The 12,023-nt window shown below is 39.9% G+C and overlaps 2 protein-coding genes across 2 annotated transcripts; both read right to left on the bottom strand.

Moving 5' to 3' along the window:
- Window positions 1-2,643: 2,643 nt before the first annotated feature.
- On the bottom strand, window positions 2,644-5,722 carry gdf9 (growth differentiation factor 9). Its single transcript, XM_035407604.1, has 2 exons — window positions 4,611-5,722; window positions 2,644-4,380 (listed from the first exon to the last, which is right to left on the bottom strand). Exons 1-2 carry the CDS (start codon window positions 4,966-4,968, stop codon window positions 3,446-3,448), a joined length of 1,293 nt encoding a protein of 430 aa, XP_035263495.1. The 5' UTR covers window positions 4,969-5,722; the 3' UTR covers window positions 2,644-3,445.
- Window positions 5,723-7,047: 1,325 nt separating this feature from the next.
- On the bottom strand, window positions 7,048-9,217 carry LOC118222204 (ankyrin repeat domain-containing protein SOWAHA-like). The gene has a single exon (XM_035407602.1). It carries the CDS (start codon window positions 9,163-9,165, stop codon window positions 7,660-7,662), a length of 1,506 nt encoding a protein of 501 aa, XP_035263493.1. The 5' UTR covers window positions 9,166-9,217; the 3' UTR covers window positions 7,048-7,659.
- Between the last annotated feature and the right edge of the window lie 2,806 nt (window positions 9,218-12,023).

Here is a 12,023-nt window from a genome sequence, read left to right as displayed (position 1 = left end):
ATGTTTCCCTTAAAGGAACACAATGTGAATAAAAGTATGTGGACACCCCTATTTTTATACGGTCTATGGGACACCCCTTGGCCTGGGGCTGTTTTTCATGGTTTGGGCTAGGCCACATAGATCCTGTGAAGGCAAATTTTAATACTACGCCATGCAATCACATTCTAGACAATTATGTGTGCCCCAAACAGTTGGGGGAAAGGCCCTTGCCTGTTTCAGCATGGCATAACCCCCGGGCACACAGTGAGGTCCACATACTGTAGAAATGGTTTTGTCAAGAATGGTGTGGAAGGACTTGATTGGCCTTCACAGAGCCCTGACCTCAACCCCATCCAACACGTTTGGGATCAGTTGGAAAGGCAACTGTGAGGGAGGCATAATCGCCCAATCAGTACTCGACCTTACGAATGCTTTTCTGGCTCAATGGAAGCAAATCCCTGTAGCAATGCTCCAACATATAGTATAAAGCCTTCCCAGAAGAGAGGCAGTTGTTATAGCAGCAAAGGGTGGACCAACTCCATATTAATGCCCATAATTTTGGATGAGATGCTGGTTGTCATGCTTTCCACATACTTTTGGCCACATAGTGTATCTTAGTATCGCTGCACAACTGAATGAATATGGCACTACAATTAGAAATTTAGAAATAAGAATGCTGTGAAAACTGAAAATTATTTTAGTCAAATATGGTATAATGGATTAGTGTGTACTCTGGCAGTTACCTGTGTTGTTTGTACAATGAAGTGTATGATGTTTATGTGAATGTTTAAAAAAAAAGTTCCTGCAGGGACAAAAAAAAAATTGCTGTCTCATTTGTACCGCACATGCGCACACTGCCTGATCTGTAAATGTTACATCAACATTAGGCAGCGATAGGGTGACATCGCAGATCCATCTGAAACGTGTTAAAGTCCCGCACATCGCAAAACAGTGACTGGACCTATGGACTGGACACAGAGGTCTGACTAGCCCTAGGAAGTCATTTGAAACAATGAGATTTCCCATAGAGGAAAACTTAAAAAATTGTATCTTATCCTGAGCAAAAAATTGTACAACTTCTTTCTCCAAAGGATGTGTTTTGCATATCAAGTTATTGTAAAAAAATCTATTTTTATTTTTTTCCCTCAGATTTACGAGTTATAAAAACAAAATAAATAAATAAAAAACTACACAACAGACATTTACGTCATCTTGCTAGCTAACAAGCGTCAAGCAAAATCAGGCATTGATAGCAATTTTTATATGCATTATGGGTATAACTGGGTTGAAAATATGACTCTAAACGCCTTAGTTTGGTAGAAAAAGGCATAAGAGGCATGAGTTTCTCCACAATAACCCATGGTGACAATGAGTGGTGTGGTGCAATGGACACCATATTGGTTTCTGCAACTTTCATTCCATATGATAGAATTCAGTGGTTCAGGAGCACTCTGAGAAGTAAACCATACTTTTTAGGAGGTGCCACATAGAGGAAGAGGCAGAGCCATCTTTGGGTCCCATAAATCAGAGAGGAATATGTGGTGCCTTTTTACTACAAGGGCGAGATGTCCTACAACACTTTTGCAGTACCACTGGAATAAAGTATGAAGGATAGTTTTCACATACTGCCCATTACATACAAAAAATATGTACTAAACACTAGGCAGTATGCTTAGTAGACATTACATATTTTGAGAACACAGAGGCCTAATCTCAAATTCAAATTGAGCCTGACAAATAATATTTTTTTGCCACATAGGTAAGTAATGTACACAAACAGAAGAAAGAAATTATTATAAACGACAATTAAAATACTTCATATTGGTATACGCCATTTCAAAATCATCCACACTTCATCCTCCAATCATCCATCCTATAATTAATTCTCTTTCTTACAGTGCATGCTCAGAAAAACAAATCATACGGACTGACTGGTCAACCAAGCGTGAACCCTAACCAACAATACCATAACCAGCTGCCCCTTTTCATGCTCCTTGTGCAGTACATTCAATAAAATAAATTCTCTTTATCATTGTGTTTGTTTTCACAGAAGCAAAAAGTGAACATTAAACTGAAACAAGTCACATTTTCCATTAAGAAAAGAAGGATATTTCACAGTCTTGGTCTCTGTCACCCTTTGCCTTTAAGCATTATTTAGGTAGGCACTGAAAACACTTCCCTGATGACCTCAAGAGAGACATGTGGTTTGCAGGAGCCAGACATTCTGTGAGCTACTGGACTGAGCCATGCAAGAAATGCAATAATAAATATTTTAAATTCTAAATGAGAGCAGTAACCAGTGTGGGGAAGCCAATATTGGGGTGACGTGTTCTTTTTGGTTCTGTTTAAAACTGCAGCAAAGGGCCTATGTTGACCTTGACATGATGAATAGACTGAATGAGTACTGCATGAATCATTTTTAGTACCCAAAGAATCATACACTGTAGTTAAATAAATTTAACAGTGGTGGCGAGTGGAAAGAAACCTTAAGATGCCATGTCGTACAGGGACCAACTAAATACTGCAGCAAAACAAATCTAACATTGCAGTAAGCTTAACATTGATAGATAAAAAAGCAAAATTCTTGCCATTTAGTGGCTTAAATGTTAAATTATTAAATCACCAATTGTATCATCAATCATATAAATTAGAAAATCATAGATGGACATGTGCTTGCTTTTTTATTCTTTCCAATGAATATAGCAATATTCAAAAATATTTTGTGAATTCAGCATCAGCCCAACCAGACCTTACAATCCATGTACACAATATACATATTAAATATCACTGTTGTATGATGCATTCAGATTACCAAATCAGTCCTCTCCATTCAGCATACAGTAATTTCATGACTGAGGATAATAAATACAGACTGACACATTAAGTTGTCCATGAGACAACTATCTGCAGTCTGAAGGTATAAAATTAACAGTAAAAGTCATCTCTAAGAGTTTTTGACTACAATTTATATATTTTGTCCAGAACAGGTTTACTTAAAATGTTACCAATTGTGTTGATGCATTAAGCAAGAAAAAACAGAAAGATAACATCAAAAAATAAATTAACAAAAATAACTTAAAAGGATATCTATAACCCAGAATCGAAGAAAACAGGCCTTTTCATTTTCCCCCTTTGTGCAACACTGCGTTACAAAGGCAACTATCAACAATAATGGAACAAAAGGATACTGCTGTTTTTAGTTAAATGGTTACAATAACAAAAAAGTATTTCAGCATTTACAAATTTTCTAAGTTTGGCCAAAATATGTTGGCAAACAAAACATTTGGTTAAGTAAATTCTTCTGCTCTAGATACATGTAGTCCTCATGCACAGTCATTTCAGTAATTTGTCACATTCACTGGTAAGGGTCCAAAAATGAAAAGATGAGAAAAAAAGTCCAAATATGCGAGGTGGCAAGTTAATCATATGGATCGTAGTAAAACTGAGTGAATACAGGAATAACAGTTCACCGACATGTACACTTTGTGGCAATCATATCCTCATATTCCTTGTAGGCAATGGAGCCATCCTTTTCAATGGTTAAAACACTCAAGGGATTATATTCAGAAGGCACACATGAGGGCCTAGGTACTGAGGAGTCCAGCTTCTCATAAATGATGTTTTGCACCATAGTGTGTACAGGGGAACCATAGATGAATCCCATGGCCCTTGGACAAATACCTTTACAGTAGCGGGGGTTATATTTGTGCGGAGCTATGATCCAGTGGTCTAGTTTGAGCTGGCTGAAGCTTACTCTGAAGTCATACAAGCCACAGTCATCTGTTGGGAATGCATAATTCAGGAAGTGGTCCACAGGGCTGGGTGCCAGGCTGGACTGAGCCATTTCGCTATTTGGTAAGTTGCGTCTCCACCGTGAAGCCCTTTTATCTGGCCCATGCTGCACATGGTTCTTCTCTGCTCCTGCCACCAAACCAGCCATCGGATTTTCTGACTCAGCTGCAGTGGGCCACCTCTGATAAGCCAGCTCACTGGTGTCATTGAGGTACAAGAGGAGAGAGGGTGATCTGATAGTGAGTTCCACAGGACCTCTGTGACCCAGGTTCCTGCTGTCAGGTCTTCCATCTGTCACACAGGTCAGGTTGATAAGCAGGTGGATGCCTTTCTTTTGGGACTTAATAAGGGGGTGGAGAAAAGCAGTAACGTCGACCTCTACCCATTTACGGCGACTCCTTTCTGTGCGAACTGGAAATTTCACAGAGTAGTGATTACTAGGGCAAAGCTGCTGATGATCATGTTCCTGCTCTTGGACGTCCAGGTAGCAGACTGAGGTGAATGAACTGGTCTGGTCCTTCTCAAAGGAGTAGAGGAAGACAGACTTCAAAAGCTGTTCGTTCACTCGTACACGTTCAAGGTTGTAGGAAAGATCTTGCATAAAAATCTCTACAACAAAATATGAGACATGTTATGGCTCATTTAGTTGTTAAAGTCAACTTGGCAATCACATAGCCTGCAGTTTGATTAAAACCAATTAAATACAATTTAATTTATAAAAACAAATATAGTAATTTTATAAACAAAGAAAAACAGAAAACTTTTATAATTCTACATGGCACCTTTTTCCACCAAGTTATAAACTTCGCGTGTCACGAGGTTTCAGAAAGTATTGATACCTTTGCTTTGTTGAAGGCATTCATCTCGTGGAGTGATCAATCTCACGGTGTTGTACAGCTGACTTGAAGTACCTTCCTGACTCCTCTTCTGCTTTGAAGCCACTCTGTAGAGTCTTTTCATGTAACGAACGTATTTGGATTCAGGGATTAGTTTCGGGGCAAAATCTCCCCATGTAGCCTGCTCCGATAAAGCTTTCAACAGGGGGGACAATATGGTGCCGTAAACAGTGGAGTCGACAGTATCTTCCGGGGCGTCGGCTGTGTCTTGTGAGGATGTACCGGGAAAGCCAACGAAAACCCGAGGTAAAATAATTCCATGGAAGTAAAGTACAATAATTATTTTCACTAGAGTCTCCATCGTAATTATTCCACAATTATCCCGAATAGACTCAAAGATCAGCCCTCGGCACCAAGCAACCTATTCGTGCGCTGCTTTAAACAGGTGTGCCTAATCAAAAGAAGTTTGGCTAATCAAAACGTCCTGAAAGTCCCACAGAAAAAGGAGGCAAAACCGGTAGCTTCATATTATTTTTTAAAATCCATATGGCTAGGCCTTCATTTCATTTTGTGTTTATTAGCACATGACCACTGAAACACTTGGTGAATTTCTTAGTCTGTCTTCAGAATTGCAGGATTGAGAGTGAGTAGAAAACATCTAAATGGGGGGTTGCGAATAAGAGAAACGAGCTATCATAGTGTTTACTTCCCCGGTTGGTAATTCTTTGGTTTGCTGTACGAAGAATGAAGAGCAATCAATGTTTTCCCCAGCACAACCCTATTCTGTTGAAATGCAGTACACTTTTGTATGGGCAAAAACTATACCATCAAAGAGTATTACGGATTGGAATTAAAGGCATATCCACCACCCTGGTATTGATAATAAACTAAAATCAGTGAAAACAGTTTGACGGTCATTTTCGTTGTAAGGCTTCACACGCTCGTGATGCCCCCAAAGTTCTGAAACTAATCCGGTCTATAGCAGTGTAGGTTACTGCCACATCCAGAAACAATGAAAAATCAGGCATACTGTTGCCTCACTTGTTGAGATCATATCCTTATGGGCCATTGAGCCTGGTGTCTGCCTCGCCCCCCCTGGCCAAAGTGAATGATTCAATGTGACAACCGAAGTTACCTTTATTGTATATGGTATTATCCAGTTAACTGATATCATCTGTTATCATTCAGTTAACTGAAACCAGAATGTTCAATCAAGCTAATTCCATATGCTTGTCAAAGGTAGAGATGCTAATCACTTAGTTTGTAAAGGGTTGAAGACAGAAATGGGAAGGAACAGAACAGTGTTTATTAGGCTTATGACAAATAATCAAATGGAAAAGGGTGTGAATGTTTTAGAGGCAATGTTGGCTGCCTAGTAAATTATTGAAGACTGAATGAAAATGTACCAACTGTGGCTGGCAGCACCTCTGGGCAAAGCACACTTGGCATTTCCATTGCCCAGGGAAGGCATGTATTCAGTCAGCCGGGATGATGGCATCTCATCACATGCTAGTGACCCCACTAGTCAATCAGGCGTCCACAAGTCTTCCTGTTGAGCTTCACAGCATCTTCCTCAGAATTATTAATGAGAAAAATAATGTCGCTGTAGCTCAACTGTCTCATGTGGTCCTAAGTTTTTCATATAGAAGAATATATGGTTTCATTAATAAGGATGTTGCTGATCTAAACACATTGCCAGAATGGACATCAGGTAACCTGCAATGTAGCATGTTTAATAAGTCTGGTTTGATGCCAGATTTGTTTCACAAAACTTTATTGTTCCACAATAAAGTTAGTCAGCAAGCTCATTAATGCCTCTTTATGAAATACCTCCACATTGACGGCTCTTACTCATGTATGTAAACACAATCGTTTCCATCAGTCTGCCTTAAGCTTGTGAAGAGTTGTCAGTGTGTCATTTGTAATTGAACTGGCGAGTCATGCCTTTGTGTTTGTCAGAGTAATGCAGGTTTGTGATGACTCATACCTACATGCTACAGAAAGGTCAGAACCAAACCTGCCAGGACAAGTTCTCCAGGTAAGACGCAAGCATCACTGAAGACACTGAGTGAATGCATGTTATTTCTCCTACTGTAAAAAGCAATATTTAACACTAATGTAAATTATCGGGGATCTTCTATTTTTTATTTGTAAATCATCTAGCCGAATAACATGTTCTCTTACAATCTGGAAATAAATGATGTATGGTTTACTTTATGTACAGACCATTATTTATTCAAGAAGCGTGTCCTTGCTCTCACAAAAATGTACAACGCACTTAATTCCCAATCTGAGAAGCACAGGTGTCATCACCCAGGTCACAGACCAGGGGTTATTCTGAAGGAATAGAGATTGAGTCTGTCTCTGCAAGACTCAGTGATCACAGTGCCACATATACTACAGCTGACATAATTTCCTCCATATAAATCATACAGTGATGTGAACCATTCACAGAATTTATTGTAAACAATTTTGTAAAACTTTGAGCAAGTTTTAAAAACAGTGCTATATATTGCATCATTTTTCTCAATATACAACAGCACTTAGAATGTTGATGTGATAAAAGCATTGTTTCTTCACTGGTAAACACTCCATGTCCATGTTTTGTAGAAACACAAACTGTCACCCAGACAACCTGCATTTTGCACCTTAATGCTCATATCAGTTTTCAGACAATAGGATAACATCAAATTAGTACAAGAGAGGGTGCTTCTCTCTAGGGTCACGCCTAAATATGAACTGCACTGTAGCTTCACAAACGACTATTTGTAGTACACTATGACAAGCATGAATTTCTTTTTTAAAATATACCTTAGCACAAATAGTACAACATGCAACAATACCTAACTATATGTTATGGTAAATCATTAAAAATGACTAAAATAAGAAATGCATGTAAACTTCACCTTCAAGTCAAGCTTTGAGCATACATTTCTGAAAGGGAAATCAGTGCGTTATTTGTATAAATAGCTTCTTAAAGTTATTGTTTGAAAAGGAACAAATAAATAAAATAGTCAAATGCAGATTCCCCAAATTTAGAGATAGTGCATGTTCAAAGGAACATGTCTGAAAGGGGTCTAGGCCTAAATGTATTCTCCTCATTCTCATCCTCCTTCCATAAATGATATTCACGTATGGAACTGAACAGTGGTCGTTTATGCTTCTTTTTATGTCCCACATAAGGATGAAGCAGCCGACTTAAGCTGTCAAAGCCCCTTTGAACCTCAGGGAAATGATAATCTTCATTCCTTTCAGCATTTGACTCCTGCAATACCCATGGCTCACCAAGCATCTTTCTTAGTTCAGGGGACGCACCTTTGAGCAAGTAGTGATATGGTTTTTTACCACTGTTATCCCGAATGTTTGTGTCAGCTCCGTAATCACACACAAGTAAAGTCATCACACATTCTTGACCGTGTATGGCAGCAATGTGTAAAGGTGTGTAACCACCATGTGTTTTTCTGTTAACATCAATGTGTACACCCGCTCTCTTGGATATTTTGATTATTTTACAAACCATCTCACTCTTGCCACTTTTAGCAGCCCAGTGAAGAGCTGTAAAGCCAGAAATGAAGTCTTTCTTCTCAGACAGTTGACTATCTTTCAGCAGGAGACCATAGACTTGAGTCCAGTGCCCTGCTGCTAAATTTACAAGCCACTCGTGCTCTGCACGGTCCAGCGGGATGGTTTCTGAGTATTTGGGCTGATCACCCGGTTTTGTGCTTCTGTACCCTCTCCTCATCTGGGGTGATCCTGGTGCCGCACATTCCTCTACTTCCCTCTTTTTTGTTCTGAGAGATCTGTAAGGGTCCACTTCTGAAGCCACTTTACCCATATACATTTCCCTGCAGTCTGCTACTGGGACTTCTGTGTTTAACTGGATTGGTGGCATCCTTAAAGGCAACATGTAGGGCTTCATTGTGGATTCCACTGTTCCTTGATTCAATATTTTGAAGTATGATCCATCTTGTCTGCGCAGTAGTTCAGCTCCCTGTGCATTTGCTTGGGATTTGACTGCTACAACGGCAAAAACGGCACTAGTCTTGTGCTCAAGAGGACATAACTGTCGTGGTAAAGGCAATTCGGTGGGCGAATTGAAAGAGTTACTGTTCAAACGGTCGTCACTAGTACTTGAAACAATTGAAATATTGTTGTTGTCCAGATCGGAATGGAGGGTTTCACCCACTTCGCGATGAGAACAGCCACGGAAATCCAGTCGGGAGAAAGTTTTCCAGCAATCCGAACTTTCCCCAAGCTTTGATTTCTGTGGCGCAATGTCTCCTTTCAGTAAGTGCTGGTACTTTTTCTTAATCACAATGTACTTCATGCCCTCGATTTCTTTCACGACCGCAACGTTGTTAACGAACATCTTGAAAAGTTCCCTTTTGTGTTTCTTTTCCGTAACATCACAACTGTTTAGAATACATTTAAACGCATTCAACAAATCCGAATTCTTTGCCTTGCCGCCTTGTTCCACCAAGAACTTCAAAACATTTTCTTGAGTCAAAGCCATCGTTATCACGCAACAAATGATAAAGCCCAGTATCCAGCCTATCATACAGTTCAGTGAGCCTGTCCCTGCTTCTACCTGCAGCTTCCGGGGCGCACGCTCAGTTGGGGAACAATTGGAATAAATTATGCGTGGATCAGGAAGCGAGGGAACAGACTATGGTTTTAGCGGTGGTTTCTGGTAAATGTAGTCAATTGTGGCATCAAATTGCCTGACGTTCTTAAATTGGCTCCTTTTTATACAGTTTAAAGTAAAAGAGAAAAAAAAAGCCAATCTCTTGATCAGTTATGTTGAAAATAATTCCACGTGTCCGCTTTGGATAAAAGCGCTATATAAATGCAGTCCACTTAACACAAATCAGGTGTTGCAAATTATCATTTGCTTCATCTGAATTCTCAAAAGGAAATCAATATAATCAGTGGACAGTAGACAAAATGAACAGTGTAGAAGTACTGTGACCATGATAATCCAATCTGTATATTGTCAGTTTATCTTGATGTGACATAACCAATTTATTATATGACTTAAAGCTTAATGTACAGAATTGTATTCATTTCATATAGGATGGCTGAAGAACAAGATTTAATGTTTTAATATGTGCATTGTTATTTCACTTTATACAGAAACTGTGTAGAAGTGGGATATGTGTATTATGTCTTGTTTTAGCAGCATTTGCTTGAGAGTAACTGAAATGTAAACACAAGTGCACATGCAGTTGTCATAAAATTGTGGATTGCAGTTTGAGTTTGGATTATACATTTAATTTTGATACTGATGATTATGAATTCGAATGACTTTTACATAAATGTATAATGTATGAAGTGATTTTTTGTAAGTATACAATTTAAATCTTTACTGGAAAAAACTACTTTATAAAGTGGTGCCATGGCAAATGTTTCAGCATTGAAGAAAGTCTCTGAGATTAAATGTTTGCCACTCTGCTAGTTTTAAATCCCAATTAAATGACCGCATTAACAAATGTCAGTTTTGTCCTTGTTTTTAAAAACTGTGTAGACAGCAAACGTTCTTTCACTCTGAACTTCTAATTTAGTTCCAAGTGTCAATTGTGGCATGTTCTCTATTTGTAAATTATGTATTATGAATGTATATTTTATATATTATTTTCTATGATATTATAAATTATCTTTAACAGGGAGTAAATCAAATAGTTTGATTCTCAAACTTGGTACTAAGGAGAGGACCCACGATGTGTATGCTGGTTTTCATTCCATGACTGTGATTGTATAAACTTTAACAAGCCACTAACTGAGCTTGTGACTTAGTGAGACTTTACTTTGTGTAACTGCCACAAGCTACCTTGGCACATCATGTGCAAATGTGAGTGGCATTCCGAAACAGCAGGACATCCCAGAATTGGAGAAAGTTCTCATGCCCCATGAAATATGGTTTAGTCTTTTGAGAAAATATCTCAAAATGGAACTACTTTGAATTGATCTTCCTTATAAAATAATAGTAAAAATGTTACTTGTGTGCTATAGTGGGAGCCTCTGTTGGCAGAAAATATAATTGCAGGGAAAGTGTGACTAAGTTGGGTGAAATATTTGTTTAAATGAGTGTTTGAGTTCACTGGCGGATTCGGGGGGGGGCGGGAGACCCCCATGGCACCAGGGGGGTGCCCCCATGGTTGGCGAGCGACATAGCTCAGGAGGTAAGACCGATTGTCTGGCAGTCGGAGGGTTGCCGGTTCAAACCCCGCCCTGGGCATGTCGAAGTGTCCTTGAGCAAGACACCTAACCCCTAACCCCTAACTGCTCTGGCGAATGAGAGGCATCAATTGTAAAGCGCTTTGGATAAAAGCGCTATATAAATGCAGTCCATTTACCATTTACCATTTAAAGTGCCCTCTAGAGTGGCGGAAACGAGAGGAAGTGCCATATTGGCTGCCCTTCACAATATGCCCTCTAGGGTGCCCTTTCATGCAATAAATTATGATGATGTGCCCTCTAGAGCAAGAAAATTCGATAACGTGTCTTAATGAGTGCCCTTCTAGTGGAGAAAACGTGATGCAGTGCCCTATAAGGTGCCCTTACAATGGTCTAAACTTGACGTTCCCTATGGGTGCCCTTCCAATGGAAAAGGGTGCCGTTATTAAGTGCCCTCCATGCCGCCCCTACATGACAGTGTCCCAAAGGGTGCCCTTTCCGGTAGAGAAAATGGGATGCAGTGCTGTATAGGGTACTCCTACAGGTGAGAAAACATCATGAAGTGCCCAATTAGGTGCTCCTCTAATGGAGAAGTGCCCCTCCAGTGGATAAAATGTGATGCAGTGCTGTAAAGGGTGTCCCTATATGCGTGAGGATGTGGGGAAGTTTCCTAATGGATGCCCCTCCAGTGGGGGAAATGTGTTGTGTTGCCATATAGGTGCCCTTACAATGGGATAAACTTGAGGTTCCCTACAGGTGCCTTTCTGATGAAAAAAACTCATGAAGTGCCCTCTTAGATGCCCCACCAAGTGTGAAAACACAATGCATCATAGCCGGGGCCGGCCTGTGGCGTAAACTCTCTTTGCGGTTGCTAGGGGGTACGGAATGGCAACAGAACATTTCATACCAATGTAATGTAAGAAGGATTTTACCAGGCGATCACCCCATCCCCCCCTTGACATTGACAGAATCCAACAGCATGCCCCCCCCCCCCCCCCCTCGAACAGATTTGTAGATTTGGTTAGTGCCACCGAAATCCTAGGGCCGGCCCTGATCATTGCGCGCTGGTGGGGCCCCATGTTGTGCAGTAGGTGCCCTTTTTATTTTTTCGCCCCTGCCCTGAAAACAACCTGAGTCCGCCACTGTTTGAGTTGTATGATAGTTTGAATAATGAATGTGTATAAATGAAGATAAATTCGACAATGTGGTTTTTTTTAAACTACAAATCTGACTTTATTTTCT

Source organism: Anguilla anguilla, chromosome 3, assembly GCF_013347855.1.
Source record: "Anguilla anguilla isolate fAngAng1 chromosome 3, fAngAng1.pri, whole genome shotgun sequence".
Classification (NCBI taxonomy): Eukaryota; Metazoa; Chordata; class Actinopteri; order Anguilliformes; family Anguillidae; genus Anguilla; species Anguilla anguilla.
This window is presented reverse-complemented; position numbering and strand designations above follow the sequence as displayed.

Excerpts from the sequence above, each read along its gene's own strand:
- LOC118222204 (XM_035407602.1), bottom strand. The coding sequence starts at position 9,165 with ATGATAGGCTGGATACTGGGCTTTATCATTTGTTGCGTGATAACGATG.
- gdf9 (XM_035407604.1), bottom strand. The coding sequence starts at position 4,968 with ATGGAGACTCTAGTGAAAATAATTATTGTACTTTACTTCCATGGAATT. Across the intron at positions 4,381-4,610 it reads ATGCCTTCAACAAAGCAAAG|AGATTTTTATGCAAGATCTT; the intron begins GTATCAATACTT and ends ATTTTGTTGTAG.